The sequence below is a fragment of the Citrus sinensis genome, chromosome 8 (assembly GCF_022201045.2).
Source record: "Citrus sinensis cultivar Valencia sweet orange chromosome 8, DVS_A1.0, whole genome shotgun sequence".
NCBI lineage: Eukaryota > Viridiplantae > Streptophyta > Magnoliopsida > Sapindales > Rutaceae > Citrus > Citrus sinensis.
Window position 1 is genome coordinate 2,861,615 of NC_068563.1, and position 22,280 is coordinate 2,883,894.

Sequence of the window (22,280 nt, forward strand, 5' to 3'; positions counted from 1 at the left end):
CTTACTTTCGATTCGCATTGGCTGAAAATTTCAATATATGATTCCTATGGGCCTAAGAACAAGACTTTAATTTTTTGGGCTAGGCTAACCCATACACTAATCTAGCAACACACCGTTACCTTTTGTTGTGCATACCCACAATTGAAAATGATAAAATTAAGACCGGTCGATACTGAAGTTAGATAATTTTAATTTTTAAATTACACTATTAATGTGTGTGGTAAACATTTGATACTGTGAGTTGAAAGTAAAATTGATTTGATCTTTTGTCATGAAAAATTTATAATATCTTTATTATTTTTGTTAAGATTATTATTTAAAAGTCATATTTACAACACGCTATTAATTTTTATTTATAATAATAATTTTTTATAACAGTTGTAATTTAAAAAGTACAGCGTACCTCAATACCAAAGAGGACATGAATTTAATTTCTTAAAAACGACTATAAAAATGAAAAAAAAAAGAGTATTAAGTGGTAAGGAGCAATGGGCTTAGCCCGAGCTACGAAAAGCTCGTCCCAAGCCCACATCATCCAGGCCTTTCAAAAGCCCGTCCAAAATTGGACGAGCTGGGCCGGGGCATCAGCTTTTTTATTAATTATAAAATATTTTTTATTAAAAAAATAATATTTAAATTAAAGATAATCATCTAATATATAATAGAATAATAATCTAATACATAAAATATTAGTAATACAACCTAATAAAATAAAAAATACTAATATAAAAAACTAAACAAATTTAATATTTTGAGTTTTTTCTTTTTTATTTAATTAAATTTATAATTAAAAAAACTCGGACTAAGTCCGAGCTTTTATTAAGCCCTTGTCCAGACCTAACATATATGGGCTTTGTAATTTTTAAGCCCATATTTAAACCCACCCCTTTACGGGCCAAGCTTTAAGCCCTGGACTGCCGGGCTTTTTTTGCCACCCCTAATGAGCAATATGATTAGTTATATTCTCTTAATTATAGATGTAAGTAATTTATAATATCTTGTTAAATGGACCAGTTCCAATGATTACAGAAAAACCTTCATTACTAGTCATTATAGCTCAACGTGAATATATTTTTTTCGTTTGTGATTTAGCAATTCCAAAGTTTTTTTTTAAATAAAAAAGAAATAAGAAAAATTAATCTTTTTACTTTTCATATCATAAATCTTGTTAAGAATCTTTCCACACGAAAAAGGTTTGTGGCATTGTAATAAACCTCCGATGGGTAAGAAAAATTCAAAATACTCCTTTTTTTTTTAATCTCATACTACCGTTCGCCAATTGTAGCGGCACCATCTGCTAAAACTTGGCCCTTTTTAATGCATTTGCCCCGCTTAACCTGGATTTTTGATGCATACAAGTATTTTTATTTAAATGTTGATACATAATTAATGGGATACTATATGTATTACCGTTGCCCGATAAAATAATCTTGTCAAATATCGATATAAATGATCTTTTCATATCGTATTCAAAGCACCATGCTATTATTATTTAATGGTATTGAAAATGAAACCCTTAATTCATTGTTTTAACATGATTTCTTTGTCGGTAACATTATATTATGAAGATAAAGGATTTTTCTTCTTAAATTATATTAGGCTACTGTTTCTAACCCAATAAATAAAATAAATTCTAATAATATATTAAAATTTCTTAGTTTTTTTTTTAGCCCCTCAATACATATAAAAAGGGGAGACAGAGAGTAGACGTCATCTACCAATAAAATCGTGATCTTAAAAAGAAAATAAAGATGAAAAGAAGAAAAAAAAAAAAAAAAGATCTGCATGCAATAGTCTAATCCACGTAATCATTATTTCATATTTTAATTCCCTCTTCGGTCTTCACGGGCGTGCACCAAAAATGTAACGGCTATCTGTCTGCTTTTTCTTTTTCTTTTTTGTTTTTTTCAGGTCTTGTTTTCTAAATATATAATTAACTAATCATAAGAATAATTAAGATAACTGATAATGATACGCACAAATTATCATCCGTAAAAGCTTATTAGGAACTGCTAGATCCACTAATTGAATGATAAATTACTTACTTATATATAAAATTATACTTAAATCAATAGAATCTAACAAAGGCCACTTTCACTTCCTTCCATGATCAAAGCAACTCTCTTTTGTCTTTAGTGCGCCTAATCTACTCTCCTTTATGACAATTCTCTACTTTGTGCTCCTTTAGATCATTGTCAATTTGTCACACACTCACTTTGTTACAGCATTGGCCAATGGCCATGAATTCACATTATTTATTTATTTATTTATTTTTTCCACTTTTGCTTTATGCTCCATTGGGTTGGTGAGTCAATAATTTTGTTTCATTTCTGTGCCTCGCTTTTGTGGAATCGTTAATTATTACTATCAATCGCAGCAATTAAGGAGCTGTCGGTGGCATAGTGGCATCCAATGTTACAGCCTGCCCTTCCCAGCTTCTGCATTGTTTGCATGAATCTTGTGGCCTTTGTTGTTCTTTCACCGCATTTTCAACTTCTTCAAGCAAAGCTCCCTCTCTCATTCGCTCTCGCTTTCATTCCATTGCATATGCCAAAGCAATAACTAGGTAGTGCAGGTCAGTACTGTGAACAATTTGCTTCTTTTTCTTAGTGGGATTTTGCCGTTGAGCCTCAAAAGCTTGCATTTGTTCTTATACGCTGTGTTCTAAATCAAGGTGTGTCAGTGTTATTGTGCATTTAAGGCAGTGTTCATTAGTTAATTTTTATCTGTTTACTGATCAGTATACAGAAGCGGCTTGTTTATCATTTAGAGTTTCTTTTGTTTATGCTTTTGATGCTAAAATTTTACTAATTTATGGGTTATAAAACCAACATGAGAGTTGTAATATTACAGGAAATGTGGGATATGCCACTTTTAAGTTTTTAACTTACTTATAATTGTTACACCAAATCATTGAAAGTTGCACCAAAATTCCAAGCAGAGGCAAATTAATTTGTGTGCTGTCTTCAGTTCACACATTAAGTAGGCATTAGCATGTATCAGTTTTTTTTAATTGAATGCTTTCATTAATTGTCACTGATAGAAGTTAATTATATTAATCCACATTTCCCACTTTTGCTGCATGTTTACAGAATCTGAGTGATGGACCAGAAGGCATGGCTTTGGAGGAAAAAATCTTCAGAAAAGACAATTGTTGCAACTGACAAAGTTGGCGTTACATTCAATCAAATTGATGAACAGGTAGTGGAAATTTACTTCTCCTTCCCCTCGCCCTCATTTTTTTGTTTTCTAGTGTATGCTGATTATTATTACCTCTTCGAGAAAATATTTCAGGTTCCATGGTCATCTCATAGACCTTAAAATCTTCGTTCTACATTTCTTTTTCATTTGTCCTTTTTTTTTCTTTTTGAAGAATTTCTGCTATTTCGTTGTGTTAGGTACCCATAGTTCCTACGACTAAAGGAGTAGGATCAGAGAGATCCATGAAGAATCTTAATGAGCAGTTAGCTTCAGTGATCTTTGATTGTCATCCTAAAGATGAGCTTATGGCAAAACAAGCAAAGCTGGTGCAAGAAGCTGGCGCAGGTGATTTATATTTATTTGATTATCAGTCTTTTCTGACTCTTGCTTTATCACTTCCACAGTTTTTCTGATGATTCAATTGGCTGATTCGATAAATATTTCTCTTAGGCCAAGAAAAGCCAGAAGTGGCAGCGGCAGTGGTGAAAAAAGAACTTGATGAGGCTCTGAAGCCTCCACTTTCTGCAAATGAAAACTTACCTTATGCAGGTGCTGCAACAGCACCAATGAGATGTGTGAAACAATTAAACTTTGATCAAGCAGAACAAGAGCAAAGGGTCCATGACGCTGTCGTAAAAACATCAGGTGAGTCTGAGAAGGCGCAGAAGGAATTGGAAAAGAATTTAAGAGAGGCAAATGAAAGAGTTACTAAGTTAGCTGCTGAGAATAGCCATCTGAGTAAAGCACTTCTAGTCAAAGAGAAAATGATCGAAGATCTAAGCAAACGCAAGTCTCAGGCTGAAGCAGAATTCAGTACCTTGATGACTAGATTAGATGTCACTGAAAAGGAAAATGCATTTTTGAAGTATGAGTTTCGTATTCTTGAGAAAGAGCTTGAGATTCGAAACGAGGAGATGGAATATACCCGGAGATCTGTTGAGGCAACGCATAAACAGCATTTGGAGAGCGTGAAGAAAGTCGCAAAGTTAGAAGCAGAGTGTGAGAGGCTACGCCTTTTGGTGCGAAAAAAGCTGCCTGGGTCTGCTGCTTCGGCAAAGATGAAGAGCGAAGTCGAAATGCAGGGAAGAGATCAGATGGATATGAGAAGAAGAAAGTTGAGTCCTACTAGAGATTTGATTGTAAGACACGCCACCACGGAGAGCTCTCATGACATCAGTCTGCTTGCGCGGTTGCATGATATGGAGAAGGAAAACAGAACTCTTAAAGATATTGTGATCACAAAGAGCACTGAACTTCAGGCTTCAAGGATGATGTTTTCAAGAACAGCTTCAAGATTATCTTATGTTGAATCTCAGCTTAGAGAGATATGCACAGGTCAAAAATCCATGGAGCTGACAGGTTGTGTACCTATATCCAGCGAACTTTCTATAATGTCAGTTGACAATGCCAGCGATGATGGGATGAGCTCATCAGGATCTTGGGCCAACGCTCTAATTTCAGAACTAGAACATTTCAGAGATGGGAAAATCAAGAATCAGCTGGAACACAAAGGCATTGAAGTTTCAGGCATGAGCTTAATGGATGATTTTGTTGAGATTGAGAAGTTAGCTATAGTGTCTGCGGAAACACCTTCAGGAGGTGGCTATCAGTCTGATGTCACTAGCAAGGAATTAGTTCCACTTGTACGAAGTGATTCCAGGCTTAGTGAGATGAAACAGGAGATCCACTCAAAAGACGTTGCAACTGAAAAATCTTTTGATTGGCTTCAGGTTGTTTTGAATGCAATGTTGAAGCAAAGGCGAATTTCAAAACAAAGTCTAGATAAGCTTCTTGAGGATATTAGAATTGCTTTGGGGTATGTAAATTATCCGACTGGTGTTGCAGCTGATTCAGTGGCAGCCTCAACGCAACCCAGAGAATCAAAATCTCCTAATACATCTTACATTGCACATTCGTTGCCTGGAGATTGCAGAAATGGCAAAGAAAGAAGCAGCCAACATCTTGAATCTGATCTCAGTAAGTCAATCTGTAAAATCATTGAACTGATTGAAGGAGTCAATGTGACATCTTCAGTAAGTCATCCTTACTCTGTCCATGTTTTTCAGTGGAATCCTTCTGAATTGCATGCTGTTCTGCAAAAGTTTGTATGTGCTTGTAATGACCTATTGGGTGGGAAGGCTGACCTCGAAAAATTTGCTGAGGAAATTTCAAGTGCTTTAGATTGGATTATGAACAACTGCATTGCCCACAAAGATGCTTCGAGAGCAAGGAATAAAGTAAAGAAGCATTTTGGTTTACTTGTGGAATCAAATGAGGTTCATATCCCTGAAGAGCAACCTTCAGCTTCTTTGCAAGGCCAAAATGTCTTATCCCAAAGTAATCTTCAAGAGGAAAACAGGAGACTAAGAGATGAGTTGAAGAGTATGGCAGCCAGGCTGGAGTCAGCAACTGATAGGAGTGAGGCCTTGGTGACACAACTTCATGAATCAGAAGAACAGATTGGAAATTTAGAAACTGAAGTCAAAGCTTTGAAAGAATCCAAGGAGATGATTGAGGATCAGATGGAAAATCAAAAATCTATCAATGAAGATCTTGATACCCAGCTAACAGTTGCCAAAGCTAAACTGAATGAGGGCTTTCAGAAGTTCTCATCTTTGGAAGTTGAATTGGAGTACAGAAATAATTTTTGTGAAGAACTGGAAGCAACATGTCTCGAGCTTCAACTCCAGTTAGAGAGGTAAAACCGATTTCTTTGCTTTTCCTACTGTATTAACTGGTTAAAAAATTGTTCCTTGATTAAAAAAAGTCTACACTTTTCATCATGTTGACTCACAGTGTTGCAAAGAGGGAACCACCGAGCTATGGTGTAAATCAGGGGGAAAAGCAATCCCAGAATGTAAGTTAGACATCATTATCTGTTATTATCATGTTGCCTTCGCTTATAGAAGCAGACTTATAAATCTACCAGTCAACAACATCAAAAAAAATTTTTAAAAAAAGGAAAATAATTGTTGGACAATGCATTGACATAAATGCTGCTGTTTGATTATTCAGGGTTGGGAGATGACAGCAGCTTCTATAAAGTTGGCGGAGTGCCAAGAAACCATTCTAAACCTGGGAAAACAGCTGAAGGCACTGGCTTCACCACGGGAAGCAGTACTTTTTGACAAGGTTTTCTCAACCACCAATCCTGCCATCACTGCAACCAATAACAGGAGATTAAACCAGCGCTTCTCCTTACGTGATCGAATGCTTGCTGACGATAGCTCTAAAACAGACCCTTTCAAGTCTTCAAATAGTAAAGCTACTTTGAGTATTAAAGATGGTCCAAAACCATCACTTCTTCACTCCGATGATTGTAATGGTGTAGATGCCCCTATTGTCCAGGTCCATACTCCAGAAGCACATACTGCTTTAGAGAATAAAGCCAGTAACACTGCAGTTGGATCATCTCTGGCTGTTGTGCCGAGTAAAAAACGAGGAGTTGGTTTACTTTTGAAACTATTTCTGAGAAGGAAGAAAGGGAGTAGCAAGAATTCTAGATCTTTAGCCAAGGTCTGAGTACAAGAAGATAGACAATCAAAGCTAAGAGCCTAAGCTTAAAGAGAAACTCCTGGTCTCATGAGAGCAGCAATACACATCTTGGAGGAGTTAATTTCCCGGAGTTTTCATGCGTTGATTGTTAACATTTGGTGCTTATAGTTCCCACCTTGATGATCGGATAAAGTGAAAACATGACTGCTATTCCTGCTTTTGTTTAAACGAGAGAGATCATCAGATAGTTCTTTTGTAATGTGCAATTGTGCAGTGAGTCCGAAGTGTTGCTTGTAAAAATACAACTGGGTTTAAAACTTTTAAGAGCTTAAATAATTCCTATAATGAAAGATGGCTGTGGAGAGTTTTATCATTTGTAAGGCTTGAATATGAAGGTTCTAGACTAAGACTTGATTGGAATCCTAGAGTGTCATTTGATGTGAAGAGGTCATTTTTCTTCTTCCAATAAAGCAGCTGTAGCTGCAGCTTCTACATTCTTAATGGTGTAACAAATCTTATTGGCCCGTCTCTTCCTTGGTTCTAGAAATACTGATACCGTATCAAAGCAAATTATCTGGATTCATTATTGCCTCAAGATGATGCCTTGTGTCATGGAAGATGAAATGAAATTGCATTATATTCTCAAAATCAAATCTGTTAAATTCTACAATTCACACAGGCTATGGTTAACAAGAAAATTTAAAAGATGCCTGAGAAAATGAACAAGAACTGCTTCTCTATTTCTCTCTCTCTCTCTATCATTCTCTCTTTTCCTTCTACTTCTGAAAGCCACCTGAGAAAAATTCAGAATCCCAGAACCACAGGTACCAGTCAATTTTCCAACCATTATTCTCATTCTTGGTTTTCAATCTCTATACAAGATAAATCTTGCAATTTCATCCAGTCCACCCTCTTTATAACAATCAGCTATGCGCTCCAGAGAGCCGGCCCAGGTTCCTTCAATAGAAGCCAAATCCAGCAGAAAAGCAGCCTCATCTAATGCAATCTGCACCGAGGTATCAGAATGAAACATTTTGTACCTTGCATAAAACTCTAAAACGAACTGTGCTGCAATAATACCTGGGCAGGTGCCTTTCCTTTCTTTAAATCCTCTTGTTTACCCTCTTCAGTTATCTTCTCCTTAATGTACTCTATTTGCTCATCCTCCCATTGTGCAATGCTGGCGACTGCCTGGTCAGGTAAAGCAAATGTTACCACATAAGGCAGCACCGCAGCAGAAACTTAAGAACAGAACCTGAAAGGAAAATGCATATGGATCAAAGAAATTCCCCGTGCCTCGTATGCACAGCCTAAGGTCCACCACGGTGATTTCAAAGCCACCCTTGCAGAATCTTTAGCTTCTGAGATACGCCCTACTCTACAGAGATTTAAAAATTCTCTTGAGAGATTTTAAAGTGCAATGCACATCTCCAAATCAGGAAAAGGATTTTTCAACTAACTTCAGCATAATCTCCGCATTGAAAACAAAAGGTCGTCCAAATCCTGGAAAGAGGTCCTTCTTTGCATAAAACTCCCCAGTCACTAGAGCTGAAACCTTCCATTTACCGGTGCAATAAAAAATAAATTAATAGAAGCCTCAAAGGAGCAAAAATCTCAAACTAAAGATAAAAATTCAGAAAATCTTACATGATCCCCTTGCTCAAAGTGTTGTGTCACTTTATGCTCTAAAACATCTGGAAACAGCCCAACCTGAAAGACAACAATAAAATGTTACCACAGATTTAGCAGAGTCAGTGCTAAACCTCAGCTCACACAGCTGTCCAATTACCTTACTCAGTAGATAACTGTCAAGGTTCGTTATATTGGATTCAGCAAAATCACCCCTTTGATAAAGTTTCTTACCAGCCTCAGAAGATGCATCATATAATTCACCATTATTTTTTTCCAAGTGATGGGCCTCTTCTTCAACAAGGAGCCGGTGAATATATTGATCTACCTGTGTTTCAAAGGCGGTAAATAGATTAGTCATTTTTGTAAAAATAAGATAAATATTATGAGGGCTTGTTCAACTCTATTTTACGAACTAGGGGAAAGGAACGAGAAAAAGAAGTGAAACTTCTGAGATTCCAGATCTTAAAATGTCAAGTACACTCAACTAGTTACACACATTACGGCATGCTTTCGGTTTAATGCATTACATTTTTGCCTAAAAGCCACACCCCACGCTTGCGAACTTCCACAACTGGCATCTCCATTCTGTGTTAGCAATAGTTGTAGGAAGATTATTTAAGTATTAAAGCATTTGCCAAGGTAAGTGTTCTGTAACAGCAAAAATCATATAGCATGAATTGTTAAAGTTCAAATCACTAACCCAGATGGAGCTGTTGGCCACCGCAACAATGCTGTTACAGCACCTATTGTCAATGAACAATAGATGTGCCACATTTATATTAGGAACTCCACATCAATTTTTTTTTTCCCAATATAAACTACTAATAAATTGTATGCAGTATTCAAATGGTCATCAAACCTGAGCTATTTTCTGAAAGAGGTATAGCAAGGGGAATGATCCCTTGCCTGGATCCTGGAGAAACAATGGTATCACCTGTGACCAAGTGAAAAAACACAATAATAGTTCAGGAACATGCCAAAAGAGGAAAAGAAACAGCTCCAAATTTTCAAATTTTTAAATAAGTTGTGACTGTTCCAGATTGGATAAAAAAATTGCAAATGAAAAAACTGCCACTACCTCATAATAAAAACTTAAGATGGCCGAGCTATACATTGCAGAAATCTCAAATTTCAATTAACAAGTCAAGAAATCAGAAACTGCCCACCTCTAGTCCGAAGCACTTTTAGCAACTCATCAAGATGTTCAGGAGGATTCGCCACTGCTATATCTTTGATGAACGATACATGGCCTGCGTTTTGACCAACAGACTGTCAGATAACCCCAACGTAAAAAAACTACTCAATGACAAACATCACAGAGGATGAATTTACCAAAATTGATATCAAAACTCCATAATGGGGTTAGCATGACAATGACGTGGTATCAGCTATGCATCATCTATTTTCAACCAAACTTCTAGTACAATTCAATCGAAATGAAAATGGGTTAAAAAAAATTCAAATTTTATTGGCCTAGACTCATTAAATAACTGATTAAACATATTTTCTTTTTAACTAAAGTGATGACTACATAGGCTATGTGTGCATATATATATATATATATATATATATATATATATATATATATATATAGTTACCAGAAGAGGAAGAGCATCTAATGGGCCTAGCTCTGACGTGGCGAAGAGGCAGTGCAGCGGCACAAGGAGCTCTGTGGATTGCTCCCGTTACACCCATCTTCATTTTGCTGCTGCCGCTTCTACCTCAGCAGCCACACTACGTTAAGCTTTGTATCTCTCAAGGTGACACTAAAAACAGAGGATAAGAACCAAACATACTTGATAGATAGAACCAGGGCAATTCGTGGTCTCATTTTGTTGTTTATTATACAAAAATAATAATATTAAGAAAGACCCCCTTTTTTTTCCCAGAAATGGCAAATTTCCAAATATGTTACAATTTTACACAAAGAAGTCACTAAAATTAATTTAAAATTGCTGTTTAGAAAAACAAGCCAAAAAGGTTAAAGAAAATCCAAGTTCAAATATTGAAATGAACGCCTTATTATTAGTTATCATTTTATCTTTGAAGGGACATCTTATTATTCACATTCTTTCTTGTTTAGTTATTTATTGAATCACATAATCGTAATTTATGCTAGAAAAACTGGTCTTTAACACAGAAGAAAAAATACAGAATCTGCTATGGCCTTAGCTTTTGCATATTGTTGATGGGGGAGTAAAAGTGGGAGCTAATCAAGTATACACTAATTTTACAGCGTGAATGAGATTTGTATATAAAATCCATCATAATGAATCATTTTGTGTGATTCAATCTACATTTTGGAAATCAATTATCCTTCAATGTTTTCTTGGAGGTCAAAGCTGCCTCTTTCATTTCCAGCAATGAATCTTGAAAGCACTTGGCAAGCAATTCCGGGTCAGGGATAATGTCTTTAGCTACTAGAATTTGCATGTCAGCTCTTCCTGCATAGCTCATCATGTGCATTGTCAGCGCCTGCATAAATATCAAGTTATCAACCAAGGTGAATATTTATGTTTCACTGAGTGTATTGATATTAAAATAAAATCTATTAAAAAAAAACAACACAATCTACCAATAACGTTAAGTGTAAACAATGGACATGTAGGAGATTGAAAATTGCAAATATTGTGCACGAGGTCACCAAAAAGACTAGCTTATAAAAGTAGACTATCTCATCTTACTTATAAGTCAAATTCCACCCTCAAATAAAATCTCCACAGGTGGAGAGGCATCACCGGCCTCTACCCTTTCATCCAATGTGCTTGAGTTGTTCCACCATATTCGAACTATTAAGATCTGGCTTCAGCTTGTTATGATTCAGTCTATAACTCTAAAGACTACCAGTCCATGGTGGAGCCAAGGAGTGATTCACCCTCTTTATAAAACCCAAGTATCTTCCTTTTATAAGCTAATATAGAACACAACACAACAATAAATAGATGCTACCATACTAGTAACAAGATGAATGGTGTTAATGCAATATGTACACAAATAAATAGTAACATATTACTAACTAGACACAAAATCTTAATTGAGTAATTAATCAAGGAAGAAAAAGCTGGAGCTAGAGGCTGTACATGAGGCAAGCTAGAAGTGTTTGCCCGGAGGTAAGCCACAGGATTGTCTGCAAGGGTAATCTTCTCTGTAGGGCCAACAATATTTGAGATTGTGAAGGTTGTATTACAAACAATCCTGTAATTAAGCAAGCACGCTACCTACAATTAAGGGAAGGGGAAAAAAAAAAGAGTTACAAATCTGCGAGGAATGTAAAATTTGAAAATTTTAACAGAAAACTGACAAAATTCTTTTTTATAATCACCTTTGCTCCAAACCAGGACATTACAAGATTCCCAATTTTGTATGAGAAGTGACCCTCTAGAGTTAGTTTCTTACTGTCAATCATTTTCTTAGCTCTCTTTACATAAGATAAGGGATCATCTCCACCTTTGTGATAATAAGTTGGCAGCAGAAGCATGCCAAATTTGTTCCCCCAGCGCGTTCCTGAATTGCTTTTCATTAAGTTTGATAGATCCTGAACCAAAACCATTCAATCCCACTACGTAACGTGTAGTCTAAGGTCACATATTAAATGAAATTGTTTAAAATAAATAAATGTACACTGCACCGTGGCTAACCTGCAGTCCTGGCTGCCGTCTTATATTAACCATGGCCAGACCTGTAATCCTAAGTCCTTCGGGCAGAGCTGATGTGATCAAAATTGAACTTAAGTTTAGGATTTAAGATCAATGTGATTGAAGTTTGATGTTGATGTAAATGTAAATGTACAAATGTAGGTGTGTGTTAGTATCAAAACTTACCATTTGGGGATCGGTGATCCAAGTACCTTGATAATCCGGATGATACAACCCCAAAGAGAACATCATTAATGGTCTGCATTGTTGAATAACTTGAAGTATCAATATAGGCAAAACACAATTAAACTATAATTTAAGTATTAAAAATAATGGTAGTAAGTAATAGCATGCTACTGAATTAATCAAGGTTTATGAATTAAGGAGATTGATATTTAATTAAAATGTATATGGAACCAAAAGTCTTTCTTTTTTATTCTTCTGACTATACATATTTATATAGCAAAGAATATTTTGATTTTTTTTTTTTAAAAAAAGAAAGAATTTAATGCGTTCGGTATTATTTTTCAAATGGTGTTATAGAATTTGTTTTATGAAATAAGAATGTTTAGTTTTTGTTGAAAATAAAAATGTATTTGGTAACTTATTTGAAGTACAGTACTTAAAAATTATTTAAAAAAAAAAAGCAAAAACGTGTTTAGTTGTTTGTCTCAAAAAATGAAGACAGGAAAAGAGAGTAGAGAATTATTTAATGAAACATTTTCTTAGTAGATGGATTATTTAATCAAACCTTTACAAAAGAGTAATATAATACAATGAATATAACTATATATTTTTTATCATTAAATAATTTATCTATTTAGATAAATTATATATTACTATAGATGAATATAGGTACATGGTTATTTTACTGATTTCTTAAAAACTTTTAATTATGTAAATAAAATGTAATTATAAGATAATATTAATTAAGAAAATCTTAAATTTCTTTATAATTATCACATATTTGTTTATATTAGTTCCAAAGATGTAAATTTTTTATTGATATATTTTCATCGGTATATATAAAGGTTTATAGTCATTTTTGAATAGCTACATATTGGTCGAACAATATAATGATTTGCTATAATAATTATGTGATATTACTTTTTATTTAAAACAGTTTGTGTAATACATTAATGCTGCGTTTACTTTTTGGATTGGAGTGGAAATCCTGAGGAGTGGGAATCCTTGGATTAGGAGTGTGGAGTGGGAGTGGGAGTATGGTGTTTATTTAGACTAAATGAAAGTATGGATTGTCAATCAGAATCCTAATTATTTGTTTACTTTGTCTTGGATTGGGAGTAAATTGTTTTAAATTATAATTTTATCCTTATGTACAGAATTATAATTTGTTATTAAAAAATTAATAAAAAATATTTGGAAAATAAAATAAATATTTTATTATATTTCTAAATTAATGATAATTACTAATATTCTTAATTATGTAAATCATAATTTTTTATTAATTTAAATTTAAATTATGTGAATAAAAATTATTAATAATAGCAACACAAATGAAATATTATTATTGATAATATAGTACAAAATTAATATTTTTTTAGAATAAAATATTTATTATTATTAATTAAATAAATAATTAATATTTATTAAAATTAATGTTTAATATTATTAATTTAAATATAATATTTATTTATTTATTTTTATTTTATTAAATTTAATAAAATAAATATGATATAATTATTATTTTTAATAAATATGATATTATTTATTTTATTAAATATTATTTATTTATTTTATTAAATATTATTTAAAATGGGAAGAGGAGGGAGTGGATTCCCACTCCCACCTCCCCCCATGGGAGTGGGAATCCCACTCCCCACTCCAAAATTAGGTGGGACCCACGGATTCCCACTCCCACTCCCTCCTTTTTTATGTTGTGTTTACTTGCTGGAGTGGGAGTGAGGAGTGTGGATTCCTCCCACTCCAGTGTTTACTTACTTAAAATGGGGAGGGATTGGGAATCCCACTCCGTGGATCCCACCCATTTTTGGAGTGGAGAGTGGGAATACACTCCCACCTCTCTCATTTCTACCCTTTTTATTTTATTTTATGTTTTATAATTAATAAAATAAAATAAATAATATTATATTTATTTAAATAATAATATTATATTTAACTAAATAATAATTTACATTGATTCTAAGTTAAAATTATTTTAAAATAATATTATTACATTAATAGAGAATTAATAAATATAATATTATTATATTTATTTTAAAAATAATAGTACTATATTTATTTAATAATAATAATAAATACTTTATTCTAAGAAAATATTAATTTTGTACTAAATAATATTATATTATTATTTTATATAATAATAAATTTAATATAATTATATTAAATAAAATAAAATAACATTTCATTTTATATTAAAATTACAATTAATAATTTATTGTTCATAATTAAGAATATTAATAATTATAATAAATTTACAAATATAATAAAACAAATATTATTCATTAAATATATTTTTTATTAGTTTTGTAATTAAAAATTATAATTCTTTAAATAAGGATAAAATTGTAATTTGAAACTATTTACTCCCAATCCAAGACAAAGTAAACACATAAATTGGATTCTGATCTCCATTCCATGCTTCCATTCCAGTGTAAGTAAACAACCTACTCCCACTTCCACTCCACACTCCCAATCCTAGGATTCCCACTCCCCAGGATTCCCAATCCAATCCAAAAAGTAAACGCTACCTTCTGGTAAGTAAACACGGTAGTGGGAGGAATCTACACTCCACACTCCCACTCCAGAAAGTAAACACTACCTAAGTGATTAGACTATAAGGTATGGAATAAATTCTTGTTATTGTTGTTATGTTAAATATTTGTTATAATAGTTTATTTATTAAATTATTTCTTCATTCATAAGGGTAACATAATCTACTACACTATGTTATAAAGTCAGGACGGCTATTGGCAGAGCGTAAGAAGTGAAACAAAATGGAGAACGCTAACTAATATAGTGTCCTTGTTTTCTACCATACTAGTTTTCTGCATTTTCCTTTTCACAAAACGAAAAACAACAGAGTGAAAATAATACCAAATGCACTCTTAGAGTTTTTGTAGAGTATTTTAAGTGCTTTTATATATACACACATATATATGTAAAAGAAAAAAGTTTTAAAAATATTGCCAAACAACAACTCAAATACTTCCATTTAAAAGTTGACAGAATTAATGAAATGGACCACAAAAATAAAAACTGAATCTTCCATTATTTCTTTATTCACAAGGCTAACGTAATCTATAGTCAAGATGGTAGGGCTATTAGCAGAGAGCAAGAAGTGAAACAAAAAGGAGAATGCTAATATAGCGTTCATGTTTTCTACCATACTAGTTTTCTGCATTTTCCTTTTCACAAAACGAAAAACAATAAAGTAAAAATAATACCAAACGAACTCTTAACCTTTTTTTTTTTAAAAAAAAGCATTTTAAGTGCTTTTATAAATAAATATACATAAATATAGAGTACTTTCTTAATCCAAAATTTTAAAATACAGAAAAAATCAAAAAAATAAATAAAACCACAAAATTTTAAAGACTTAAAATTTATATATATTTTCAAAACGTTCCCCACTTTAAAATTCTAGAAGATTTTTTAAAATATTACCAAACAATAACTCAAATACATCCATTGAAAAGTCGCCGGAATTAATGAAGTGGACCACAAAAATGAAAACTGACTGTTCCAGTATTGTTCTACTGACTTTCTGCTCCTCCTGTTGACTTGGTGCACAAACTCAGCCACGTGTCCTAAGGTGAACGGCCATATTTATTTGCACCATTTCTTAAAATCTTGACTAGTACACGGTCCAAGTGTCCAACTACACTCACGTGATCGCGTGCAGTTTGTCGAATGCGATATCATCAAAACTAATAATATTTTATGTATATTATATCACTAACACTTTAATAAATAAATAAAAAAAGACGTTGTAGTTTTACGTCGTCAGGGAGATTTGAACTCGCAACCTTCAGAATAGGCCAACTGCTAATCATCAACATTCGACTCAATCTACTTAATTTTTTATTTTACAAAAAGTGAATAGAGTACGGACATTTATCGTCGGTGAGAGTTATTTATTTAGATATATATTTTATAAATTTTAATTATATATGTTTAATTATAAATATCAGTATAATATTTATTATAATAATAATTATAAACATCTATATAATATAATAATTTTATGCGTGATCAGTATTTAAAAAAACTCAATCTACTGGACTAAGAATCATAAATAAATGAATATTAGTAATAATAATAGAATTTAATTTTTCTTAAAGGAGTAATATTATTATTTACTTGCTTACCGCGCCAGCAATAGCCTTTTTGACCGCCTTCATGTCATCAATCGAGAAAGTAGCCGTCGCCAGCTTCCTCGGCCAGAGCTCGACCCCAGCGCCGCCGCTAATCGCCGTCTTCCGATCAGAAACCCACAGAGCCCTTAACAAAAACTCGAAAACGAATACGATACTAAGCAAAACCATCTTCAACAAACCCCACAAGCTCCCGATCCTCCCCGCACTCTCCGTCCTCTTCCCGCCGGCCACCGCCGGCAGAGCCTCCGGGTCGTCCGCCAGGCGGCAACTCGCGAGCAGCATCGACACCAGCGAAATCCCATCGCCCAAGGCATGGTGAATCCTGAACACGGCGCACCTGTGCTCTGCCAGCACGTGAACCTCCCACAGGGGCTTGTCTTCGCTGAGGGGAGAGCTGAACGACAGGCCGGCCACGTAGTCGTTGACCGAGGTGGAGTCGTGGACTTCGACGAAGTGTCGGTCGATGTCGATGCCGGTTTCGCGCCAGTGCTCGAGGCCGCGCTTGTCTCTGACCAGGACGCTCCGGAAGCGCGGGTGCCGGACCATGATGGAGCTCATGACGGCGTCCTTCGATTTGGGCACGTCAATGGGGCGTTCGAACCCGACGACGCAGTGGATTATCGTGTTCATGTGCGGCTGGAGGAAGAGGCGGCCGGCGGGGGTCAGTGGCTCGTCGGGGTGGGACCCCATTTGTAGCTGTGTATGTTCCTTATTGAAGATGTCGTACAGAGAATTTTATGACGCCGGTTCCATCCAACTAACTGGCTTTAACCTTTGCCTTTATTTCACGTCCGCTTAGTTTTGTCGGTTTTTTTTTTTTAATAGGTCAAAGTCCACTTTCCGGAGGGTCTTTGTCTGAGGAAGAATGTGGATTTTTTTTTAATTGAATCGCAATAACTAACTATAATTATAATTTTAAATAATGATTGATTAACTAGCTGATTTAACTCATACTTTCAATTTTTTTTTTTTTAACCACGAAGTATTTTGGAGAGGGCTCCAACTGTGGGAGGCACCTTTAAACTTGTACCACAACCCAGATTAAAAGTATCTCCTCGAACCGAGAGGCACAAGTTCTCCCAACAAAAATGACTTTCCTCTGATTCAAACTGGGGAGTAAACTCAGTCAAGCCACTTAAGGGGACTCCATTACCAGTGGAGACAACACTTTGTTAGTAGCTCATACTCTCAATTTTAAGCATGCACAAGTTCATCCTCATGAATTTTCAATTATACTTGCATGCTTTTACAAGGTTCGATGATATCTTCAATATTAAATATTTTTTAATATGAAAAATGTGTGAGTACGTAGTGGTAAATTTGAGACGGTTGGTATTGTTGATAAAAAGAAATGGTCATAAATGTCAATATCTAAACCGTGAAGAATATAATACTTTTTCAAAGTATTAAAAAAGAATGAACTTTAAAATTATTATTATATGAACATAGAGTCATAGTTAGGGGGGGGGGGGACTTTTCTTCCTTTTTGATTTAATTTTTTTTATCATCAAAACAAAACATACGTTCCATTAATTTGTCTTATTTTGATGATCAAAGAATTTGTTTTGTTACTTTTTTTTTTCTTGAATCATGAGGTGGTCCTAATTGGACTCCAACTGAGAGATGTATCTTTAAATTCATATCACAACTTAGATTAATTCCTGCTTATACCGGATCGACCCGTAAAGAATAAAATATTATCCAAAGTGGTGATAATTGATTGATGGTCTAGGCAACAAGTATTACAAACTTTGTTTAGATAATTAATAAATAGTTGGGAATATTAATTATGCCACTTGGGTTTAGCTGTTGAGGACCGATGCTTTCCTTTCAAACTTCTATTGATAAGGGGATTAAAATAATGATTTATATATGTATGTATGTATGTATGTATGTATATACACACATGTGTATACATATGTACATACATCATACATATATATATATATATATATATGGAAAATTTGAAAGATGGAGGATTACTTTTTAAATTGATTGGTTGTTTTAGTCATTAGCGCATTAGATGCTCCTTCAACAATAGTCATATTAACTAGCGTATTCATTAATGTATATCTTCTTTGGACGTTCGTCGAGTAAGAAAGGACAATTGGATAATATTGTAGTTTTTGAATTAATTTATTAATTATACTGTATAAATAATTAACTGTAAAGAGAATTAATTAAACATTTAGTCAAATTTATTTTTAAAAATACTATAACTTTTAAAAATAGATGTATTTAGTAAATTTTACTGTTAAATTACTGTTAAAACATAAATGATTGAATTGGAGATAATGTTGAATAAAATTTATTTAAACATTTATGGGTATGAATATAAAATATTTTTGATTGTGTACGTAAATAATTGACGAATAAAATGAATATTTTATAATATTAAATTTTTTTTTATCTCAATATAATTACTAATAATAATAATTTATTTAAAGTTGATGATTTTATTTCCTAATTAAGAAGGATGATTTTAGATTTTTATAAAATATATGAGGATATATATGAAATTGTATTATGTATAAAAGTAATTCTCAAAATTAGATTTTAAAAAACTACTAATTTTGTTGCTTTTCAAATTTGTTATAGGATGAGATAATTTTATCAAAAGTAATTTATTAAAAAAAATTAGCAAACATCAAAATTAAATTCTAGGTTTTTGAAATCACATTTGAACTTCCTAAAAGTAATCCCAAAACGTGTCCTAAGGATGTAGTATATATTTTGTATTAGATTATTTTCAAGCTGGTTAATTAAATAACTCACTAATCAGACACACTTTCAAATTATGTTCAAGCACCAATCACTAAAGTTAAGTAAAATGAAAATTAAAATTTACAAATTCTCAAAAAAATTGAAAAAACTTCAACCCTTAATAGTCGAATCATACAAGAAGTGATTGGTGAGGAGATCTTTAATCCGATTCTTAATCCAATAATGTCTGATTAATACACCAATGATTCGGTTTCAGCAAAATATGGTGATACAGTCTACAAATATTTCCTGACTGGCTGAGAACGAAGCCACATTTGAACCTTAAAATTCATTTTTCGAGTCAAAGCCGAAGAAGTAAAGTAACAGAAGACAAAATTGAAGCGTTTAATGTCTATACGAAACGATTCGTCAAAGGCTGTGGACGCAAATGTAAGGATGCTTCCACATGGTACCACTTAATTCAGACAAAATAATAACCCAGTATTACAAGGCTTTAATTCCCACCACAGATTTTAGAGCTCAATAACATAAATAAGATGGAGGGAAGGGATTACTCAATCTAGCCAGGACCCTTGCAACCACTTGGGCTAAGGCTAGAGCCACTCCCTCACAAATGTGAGGAAAGTGGTTCGAGCCCCCGCAGATGTATTGTAGGAGTTTAATTTAAATTTCTTTCCTCGGAGTTTCATAACTTGAGTGAATGTAATCTTTCTCATAAGAAGAAAGGTGACGTCCCTCGAACATTTGAGAGAGTTAAAAATATTAGAGGTGTCATATCAACGTCCCTCGAATATTGAGAGGATTAAAAATCTGAGCGGTGTCATATCATAATTAATGTAAACGGTCTCAGTATTTGTATGATTATAAATATCATGAACAATAGTTCTCATTAAAAAAAAAGCTAGGACCCTTGCAAAAATGGCATCTATCAAGGCCGGCATAAAGTCATTTGTGTGATGTTAACATAAACCCACCACGAATCAATCATTTTGTGCAATTTGCAAATCACTTTTCCTTCTGTGTATATAGAAATTAATAACATATAATAGTGTCATAAGACAAAAATTTGTAACATATAACGTCAGACTAGTAATATGAATATAAAGAAGAACAGTGTAGTTGGGGGCTAGCAGAGGCGGATACACCTCGTGATTAATGGGGGCGCGCGTCCCTGCTGCTGGAGAAAATAATTTCAAAAAAAAAAAAAAGAGAAATTGATTTAAGTTAAATCTATTAAAGTAGTCCTATTAATTTATAAAAATAATGGGGGCTCAAGTCCCTCCATCTTTCAATTTATTTGTGAAATTTTAACGGATTTTTTTATTAATTTATGAAATGTTCATTCATTTATTTTAAATTATAAATAAATATGAAATTAAATAAATTTTATTCATTCAATTATAAATAAATTTGGCATAATAAGTGTTGCTTGTAATGATAAATTATTTATCATTTTGGTCATTATACCTATATATAGTCAACACACTAATCATTAGTTTACCAAACATGTAATGCAAGTTATTTGAAATGTGATTTTTCAAATGATCTTGATTATCCAAACACCTTTCTAAATTATTTACAAAATTGACTTTATAAGGATCTATCTACAAAGAATTGATTATTTGGAAAGTTAATGCAATCCCAAACATACCTTCAGTCTTTACTGTATGCGTGAATTCCAAAATGCATACCTACCAAGTTGTTCGAAGAAAATTAAAAATATTGTTCCCGTATTTCTAATTATATCAAATGCTTCTTCTATTAACATAATAATAATAATAATAATAACGACGATAATTCAGCAACGTATTTTAAATGATTTTGACATTAAAATTTTCAAAATAACCATTAAACGAGCCAAGAATTCACAACTTCATATGAAGTGATGAAGTATGAACATGTATAGGCATAGCAATTATAAGTAAAACAGATGTGGAATAGCAATTATCGAATACTTCTTCCCTCATCCTATAAATTTTTTTTTTTTTTTTGACCTTTAACATCGGACAAGCTGATCGTTTGACATAATTATCTAACAAACAGATGTGACATGTAACAAATAAATCGCTTGTTATAAGTAAACTTTTCCTCCACATAATATTATTGATAAAGAGTATTGATAATAGTGAATAGTTGTTGAGTGCTTTTAAATGAGCATAAGGGTGAGGGAGGGACGATGGAAACAGAACACATGTTGTCATTTCATACACTCTTCTCTCTCTTACTTATGGCCCACTAGCACTATTATTATTATAATAATAATAATAATTAAAAATGAGCCAAAATAATGAAAAAAATTAAATTAAATAAAAAAGCAGCCGTTATCCCCAAGTACGGGATCTGCTGACGGTGCCGATGACGACCGCGCCAACAACAGAGGCGGCTTCTAAGTTGACGAAATTATGAAATTGTCGTTGGTTAATTGGTAGCTCTCTCTCTCTCTCTCCAATTACATTGAAATAAGGCAAACACTATTGAATCCGTCATAAGTTATAAGCACACGAGAGATTGAGTACTCGATAACAAGCTCAATGATAATTATTGAATCCGTCATAATTTGAATTTGATTGAGCTTTTTTTTTTTTTTATAATTGGAGAAGACCTTTTGGACACAATTGGATCACTGTTAACCTCAATCGGTTTGTTGTTCTGACTTGTTCCTAGTAACCATTATGCTGAATTTTAAATTATTGGATCACTATTTAGTATAGTCGGATTACCGTTTAATTCCAAAAAGTTCACTAATCAAAGTCAAATCACCGTTTGCCATTTTCAGTTTACCGTTTTATTCCAGAAGCTCACCTCTGCGAAGTCGGCTTGTTATTTGTAAATAACGGTTTGCTGTTTTCAAATAATTTTTTTTTGTATTTTATTGGTTACCGTTTTCTCACTAACAGTTAACCATTAACTTCCAGAAGCTATTAATAACTCAACTACAAGTTATTGGTTTACCCTTTTTAAGCTTAACGGTTATCCATTTATTTTCAGAAACTTGAATTTGTCGAAAACATCATACGGTCTAAAGAAATTATCCAAACTTAAAGACTCTAACTTTCTTAATCTAGTTTGTTATTATCAAAATCAATGTCATGGTTATGTCAACACTTCCTTTGCAATTGTAGATTAGTGAAAGTGTAAAAAAGCAAACTAAAATGAGTGATTGTGCGAGAATTAAAAGTATTGCATCAAATTGATATTATAAGCCCAAATTGATATTTGCATTCCCAATTAT

General features: G+C 33.2%; 3 protein-coding genes across 8 annotated transcripts; 1 reads left to right on the forward strand and 2 right to left on the reverse strand.

Annotated features, from left to right (window-relative positions):
* Positions 1 to 2,203: 2,203 nt before the first annotated feature.
* Positions 2,204 to 7,069, forward strand: LOC102617609 (filament-like plant protein 7). Of its 3 annotated transcripts, none has more exons than XM_052432035.1 (6): positions 2,204 to 2,674; positions 3,093 to 3,201; positions 3,399 to 3,546; positions 3,652 to 5,899; positions 5,998 to 6,058; positions 6,217 to 7,069. In XM_052432035.1, the coding sequence occupies exons 2-6, from the start codon at positions 3,103 to 3,105 to the stop codon at positions 6,721 to 6,723; spliced, it is 3,063 nt and encodes a 1,020-aa protein (XP_052287995.1). In that variant the 5' UTR covers positions 2,204 to 2,674; positions 3,093 to 3,102; the 3' UTR covers positions 6,724 to 7,069. The 3 variants fall into 3 exon arrangements, with proteins under 3 accessions (XP_052287995.1, XP_024957517.2, XP_006487038.2); XM_025101749.2 differs by having other exon boundaries at positions 2,204 to 2,566; XM_006486975.4 differs by having other exon boundaries at positions 2,206 to 2,575.
* Positions 7,070 to 7,300: 231 nt separating this feature from the next.
* On the reverse strand, positions 7,301 to 10,164 carry LOC102617893 (protein IN CHLOROPLAST ATPASE BIOGENESIS, chloroplastic-like). Of its 4 annotated transcripts, none has more exons than XM_006486978.4 (12): positions 9,927 to 10,162; positions 9,661 to 9,742; positions 9,495 to 9,578; positions 9,188 to 9,262; positions 9,029 to 9,071; positions 8,856 to 8,913; positions 8,486 to 8,653; positions 8,344 to 8,406; positions 8,157 to 8,251; positions 7,993 to 8,074; positions 7,777 to 7,887; positions 7,301 to 7,702 (listed from the first exon to the last, which is right to left on the reverse strand). In XM_006486978.4, exons 2-12 carry the CDS (start codon positions 9,695 to 9,697, stop codon positions 7,562 to 7,564), a joined length of 957 nt encoding a protein of 318 aa, XP_006487041.2. In that variant the 5' UTR covers positions 9,698 to 9,742; positions 9,927 to 10,162; the 3' UTR covers positions 7,301 to 7,561. The 4 variants fall into 4 exon arrangements, 3 of the variants coding, with proteins under 3 accessions (XP_006487041.2, XP_006487040.2, XP_006487039.2); XM_006486977.4 differs by having other exon boundaries at positions 9,661 to 9,745; XM_006486976.4 differs by lacking the exon at positions 9,661 to 9,742 and having other exon boundaries at positions 9,927 to 10,161.
* Positions 10,165 to 10,437: 273 nt separating this feature from the next.
* On the reverse strand, positions 10,438 to 17,130 carry LOC102618845 (wax ester synthase/diacylglycerol acyltransferase 11-like). Its single transcript, XM_006486980.3, has 6 exons — positions 16,316 to 17,130; positions 12,150 to 12,222; positions 11,967 to 12,034; positions 11,651 to 11,863; positions 11,409 to 11,546; positions 10,438 to 10,803 (listed from the first exon to the last, which is right to left on the reverse strand). Exons 1-6 carry the CDS (start codon positions 17,012 to 17,014, stop codon positions 10,636 to 10,638), a joined length of 1,359 nt encoding a protein of 452 aa, XP_006487043.2. The 5' UTR covers positions 17,015 to 17,130; the 3' UTR covers positions 10,438 to 10,635.
* Positions 17,131 to 22,280: the final 5,150 nt, after the last annotated feature.

Excerpts from the sequence above, each read along its gene's own strand:
- LOC102617609 (XM_052432035.1), top strand. The coding sequence starts at position 3,103 with ATGGACCAGAAGGCATGGCTTTGGAGGAAAAAATCTTCAGAAAAGACA. Across the intron at positions 3,202-3,398 it reads TCAATCAAATTGATGAACAG|GTACCCATAGTTCCTACGAC; the intron begins GTAGTGGAAATT and ends TCGTTGTGTTAG. Across the intron at positions 6,059-6,216 it reads GGGAAAAGCAATCCCAGAAT|GGTTGGGAGATGACAGCAGC; the intron begins GTAAGTTAGACA and ends TTGATTATTCAG.
- LOC102617893 (XM_006486976.4), bottom strand. The coding sequence starts at position 10,029 with ATGAAGATGGGTGTAACGGGAGCAATCCACAGAGCTCCTTGTGCCGCT. Across the intron at positions 9,579-9,926 it reads TAGATGCTCTTCCTCTTCTG|GCCATGTATCGTTCATCAAA; the intron begins GTAACTATATAT and ends GTCAAAACGCAG. Across the intron at positions 8,075-8,156 it reads AATGCGGAGATTATGCTGAA|AGTAGGGCGTATCTCAGAAG; the intron begins GTTAGTTGAAAA and ends AAATCTCTGTAG.
- LOC102618845 (XM_006486980.3), bottom strand. The coding sequence starts at position 17,014 with ATGGGGTCCCACCCCGACGAGCCACTGACCCCCGCCGGCCGCCTCTTC. Across the intron at positions 12,035-12,149 it reads GGATCACCGATCCCCAAATG|CTCTGCCCGAAGGACTTAGG; the intron begins GTAAGTTTTGAT and ends TGATCACATCAG. Across the intron at positions 11,864-11,966 it reads GACGGCAGCCAGGACTGCAG|GATCTATCAAACTTAATGAA; the intron begins GTTAGCCACGGT and ends GTTTTGGTTCAG.